This window comes from Gossypium hirsutum, chromosome D02 (assembly GCF_007990345.1).
Source record: "Gossypium hirsutum isolate 1008001.06 chromosome D02, Gossypium_hirsutum_v2.1, whole genome shotgun sequence".
NCBI classification, from domain to species: Eukaryota; Viridiplantae; Streptophyta; class Magnoliopsida; order Malvales; family Malvaceae; genus Gossypium; species Gossypium hirsutum.
In genome coordinates this window covers 8,684,770-8,689,557 of record NC_053438.1, presented here as the reverse complement: position 1 = coordinate 8,689,557, position 4,788 = coordinate 8,684,770, and the positions used below count along the sequence as shown (strand labels likewise).

At 35.1% G+C, this 4,788-nt stretch overlaps 1 protein-coding gene across 2 annotated transcripts; it reads left to right on the top strand.

Moving 5' to 3' along the window:
- Positions 1 to 647: 647 nt before the first annotated feature.
- Positions 648 to 4,110, top strand: LOC121214496 (dehydrogenase/reductase SDR family member on chromosome X). 2 transcript variants are annotated; one of them, XM_041088238.1, is made up of 9 exons: positions 658 to 1,172; positions 1,265 to 1,331; positions 1,769 to 1,797; positions 1,897 to 2,105; positions 2,627 to 2,745; positions 2,917 to 3,012; positions 3,093 to 3,168; positions 3,349 to 3,502; positions 3,741 to 4,110. In XM_041088238.1, exons 1-9 carry the CDS (start codon positions 972 to 974, stop codon positions 3,912 to 3,914), a joined length of 1,125 nt encoding a protein of 374 aa, XP_040944172.1. In that variant the 5' UTR covers positions 658 to 971; the 3' UTR covers positions 3,915 to 4,110. The 2 variants fall into 2 exon arrangements, with proteins under 2 accessions (XP_040944173.1, XP_040944172.1); XM_041088239.1 differs by lacking the exon at positions 3,741 to 4,110 and having other exon boundaries at positions 648 to 1,172; positions 3,093 to 3,163; positions 3,349 to 3,501.
- The last annotated feature ends 678 nt before the right edge of the window (positions 4,111 to 4,788 follow it).

Here is a 4,788-nt window from a genome sequence, read left to right as displayed (position 1 = left end):
AATGTAAAATAATAATCTACTCTTGCAATCTCACTTTATAGCGATTAATAGAGCCATCAGGTTTTTGTTTAACTGGAAATATCTCATTACAATCAAGTTAGATTAGGTGGAACCAATTCCCAAGTTCTATTTCGTTTTGATGCATCAAACTCTGCTTGCATTGACCCTTTCTAAAGAGGAATTTTTAAACCATATTTATACGTCCTGAAAAGGATGGATGAGGTAACATTCACAGTATAGTCAACTATTTTTGTGGGTTTGAATAAGTTGTTATGGAATTTAGTGATTGTGAGATGAAAATGGCATGTTTGATGGGCTTGGATCTACTTGGTGTTTGAGTTTTGGGATCGTGGAAGAAGGTAGGGAGTAGTAGATTATGTTTCAGTTGAAGGAAGGTTGATTCGAGAAGATGTAAAGTTTAAATTTTAGATTGATTTTAGATAAAATTAGAGGATTAAAATGAGTATTAATGATAAATTAACGTAAACTGATTAAAATTATAAAGTATGTCACAACCATGATTAAAAAAATATAATGATAATGCTTAAATTATATATAGTTTTTTTTTCCATATTCAAAATAAAAATTTATAAAAATTTAACTCAAAATTTTAGACTTCTATTTATCCAAATATATATATATATTAAAATCTTTCTAAATCTTCACCCAAACACTTTCATATAAAGTTAAAAAGTTCTGCTCATTATTATTCTTTTAATTCCTCTTCCACTTTCTTTCCTCTTTAACGAAAACATTCGTTTTCAACCCGCAAGTCGTAGGCCGTTGACTTTAAGGAAAAAAAGCTCTCAAATTAGTACATCCAGATTGCTGTACCGATCACCTGCGTAATAATAAACTATTTATGCTATTGAGTATAACGTGTTCGACAGTTTGTCTCAAAGGAACTCAGCCTATCTACACAGCTTACTGTTTTTAGTATCTTATTACTGAATTTATTGAATCTGCAAAATATGATAAAGGAGTTGAAAGAAGCTCTTCGTTTTGCTGCGTCCATTAGTTTTTGGAGAATGGCCGTGTTTTGGACAATCTCACTCTTCATTTCATACTTCCAGTTACACACCAACTGGATCTTTTCTCGCCGACTCCAATCCTACCCACGATGTCGTCCTCCAATCTCTGAGTCTCTGACGCCTGTTTGCATCATTACAGGCGTAAGTCTTCTTTATTTTCACCTCACTAGCCTGAATTATTATTATTAGTTTGTGGTTTCTTTCCTTTTTGTTTCATTCCCTCATTGCTGCAGGCTACATCAGGACTGGGAGCTGCGGCTGCGCACGCTCTTTCACGGGAAGGCTTCTTTGTTGTTCTTGGTACCCTGCTCTGCCCACAACTTATTTCATTTACTTTTAATTTTCTTGATGCATCTCGTTCTATTTTGGCTCGTGAGACACGAACTGGAATTGCCTTGCTTGAATGCCCATTGCTAGCCTCTCAAGGTTTGTTTTCACACTTAAGCGTGCTACCACATATTCGAACCCATATACTTACATATAATAATAGTTTTGTAGAAGGGATACAAATTGAACTAGCTAGATAAGAGGTATATGTTCTGTAGAGTGCACTCAAAGCGGTGACAAAACCTTGAGGACCTGTCAGTAACTAAACCAGGCAATTTGATTTGTGTCTCACACGTGGTCTAGCAGGCTGGGTCGGGTCATGACATAAACTATCCAGTGAAGGCTCTTTACCTGCTCGTGTCTTTAAATTGAGCATCTCACTTGACATTTATTTACGTTGGTTTCTGCAGTTGGACGATCATCGCATTTGTTATCAAAGGTATATAGATATATACACAGTAAATTTATTGTTGCATGTGTCCTCTCGTTTTATGATGCTGTTTATCCTATTTTTCTTTTTGGTTCTTGTTGTTTATAGATTATGACAGAGATAAAAACCCAGAATAAAGATGCCCATGTCAAAGCTTTTGTGGTTGACCTGGCATCATTCCAATCAATTTTGGAGTTCAAAAGCTCACTTCAGCAGTGGCTTTTGGATTGCAAACTGCATTGTTCTTTGCAGCTCTTGATTAATAATGCTGGGATACTGGCAACATCATCGCGAACCACACCTGAAGGCTATGATCAGTAATTAACTACTCTAGCTTTGATGCTGCATATTGGTTCAACTGTATAATATTCTTTACTGGTTGGAAAATGTGTAACCTGTGTTATTGTATACTGTCAGTTGCAAGCTGTTAGGTACTTAGGTTGCTACGATGATGGTTATGATGTTAGTTAAGATTGTTACATGTGCATACAGCTGCATGGTTGTTATTAACAAACAGTCCTTTTAGAATCATCAATATACGATTCTTGTTATCTTCATTTTCTTGGTAGATTTTCTCAGCTATCAAACAGGTTGTCATGATCCATTCTTGAATCTTAACTACCCAAATCTCCCAAATGCGAAAAGGTTTAATATGCTACATTTTCTTCGAGTGAAATTTAACCTTACCTAGAAGTTCTTACCACTTGCTAGTGCAGATTAACCTCAAACTGCCGTTGGTTTTGAGTATTTCCTGTCCTTCGCACCATTTGTTCTTGTGGTCACAATGTCCCTTTTCTGTCCTCAAATTCCTTCTTACAAGTTCACTCGTGTTCCTCAGGATGATGGGTACAAATTACATTGGACCGTTCTGTCTGACCAAATTACTACTACCTCTTCTTAAAAGAAGCCCTGTTCCTTCTCGGATTGTAAATGTCACATCCTTTACACATCGAAGTGGTGAGTATCTTTCTAGATGCCGTGTATTATATATTCTTCAGGTAATTCATATATATATATATATATAACAGATATATATATGTATGTATGTATATTCTTCGGGGCAAGCATAGTGTTTGAGAAATAGGGGGAAAGACCCTCATATAACTACATTCGTGCACTTTCCTTCAGTTTTTGATGTACAGGTTGACAAGGAATCTGTTTATGGGACACGTTTCTTGAGATCAGAACAATATCCATTTGCCCGTCTCTATGAGTACTCGAAATGTAATTCATTTAACATGAAAGATTATTGTGATTGACTTTCATCTCCATTCTATCAATGACATGTAATTTTGTTTCAACAGTATTCTTGATTCTCTTCTCATATGAGCTCCACCGGCAACTTGGCTTGATGGATCAACCTTATCATGTCTCTGTAAAGTATATTTTAAGTGGTTTTTGTTAAACTTTTTCTCTTAAAGAAAAGAGAAAAATTCATTTTAACTTTGATGGTCTTATAACGGCTATAGAACATCTTTATTATTTTTCATCTTGAAAAGCATTTGTATTAGGCATCTATCCACTTTATGAAATGTAATATGGTCTGTTTTGCTTTTGAAGTGCTGCGGATCCTGGAAGTGTAAAAACCAATATCATGAGGGAAGTCCCTTCGTGTCTTTCGAGTTTGGCATTTCAAGTTTTGAAGTCTTCGGGCCTTTTGCAGTCACCAAAGAATGGGGTTAGCTCTCTTATTGATGCAGCCCTTGCCCCACCTGTAAGTTCATCTGAGATATATGATTATAGTTTCTTCTTACCAAAGTCTTAACATTAACTAGTCATAAATGATGAATCCAATTATACTGTTAGTCTCCAACGCTGAAATTTGCAACTTAGTTCGAGTAATGAACCTTCTCCATTCTTGTCTGATGGTAATATTGCATCATATCTCGAGGGAAAAAAAATTATCTCTGGTGATTTAGTGAACCTATTGATTTCTGACTTTGGTATTTCAGGAAGCCTCTGGGGTATACTTTTTTGGTGGAAAGGGTAGGACTGTGGATTCATCAGTGCTATCACACAATACCAAACTTGCAAAAGAACTTTGGGACATATCTGATAATTTGTTCATGGAAGCAAGCCTTGCTTTCAAAGAAACAGCTAGCTCCGAGTCAGATAATTGGTTGTAAAATGAAGGAAGTCAAGACCATGAGAAAGAAATGTGAAGGTGATTTCCAGGAAAAAGATTTCCCCCTCGTCTACTTCGACTGATATTTGAACCAGAAAACATACTTGTGGCCATTTGTCATGGCATTTGTTGTTTCGGTTTACTCGATCAATGGATTAGAAAGGGTTTCAACCTTAGTAAATTGTCATTAATTCATATTCAAATGAATTTTATCAAAATTCAGTTGTCTACGATTCACTGAACTACAGGAGCGGTAAAGCACTCGTGTTCAAATCTTCAGTTACATTAGTTCTAGATTCATCCCCAAGACATTTTTACTCCCTATCTCTTATCAAAAAACTTAATTGTCAATCATGGTGTTTTTTTTTTTTATGATTAAGTTATCCTTCATGTTTGTTTTACGGTATGATTATACTCAACTCTTATCGGCTATATCTTAATGGTTTTAATAACTAGTGTTTGTCTTAATGGTTCCAATGGAGGATCAAACTCTTAAAAGCACATATTTTCATATGAAAATTGTGAATATTTGACAAATTCGGTAATCATCATTTATGGTACAATGGGAAGTATTATCTCTTTGAGTTCCATTCATCATCAAACCGTCAAAATGAGCTAGCCATTTCAAGCTATAGTGTTGTTAAATGAAGAACGGCTAAAATACTGAATAGGCCATTAATCTTTGTTACTTTATTGAGATAAACCCTTTTTTTTTCTTTTCACTCAAATAAAGTCTTAAATTTTATTTCTATCCAAATGAGCCAATACCCCCCTAACATAAAATCAACATTTGAAATTAGGTTAAGCCATGGATGTTTAAAATTCCATATTCTTGTCTCACTGTGTGTGTCTTTGGTTCATATATATTTTGGTTT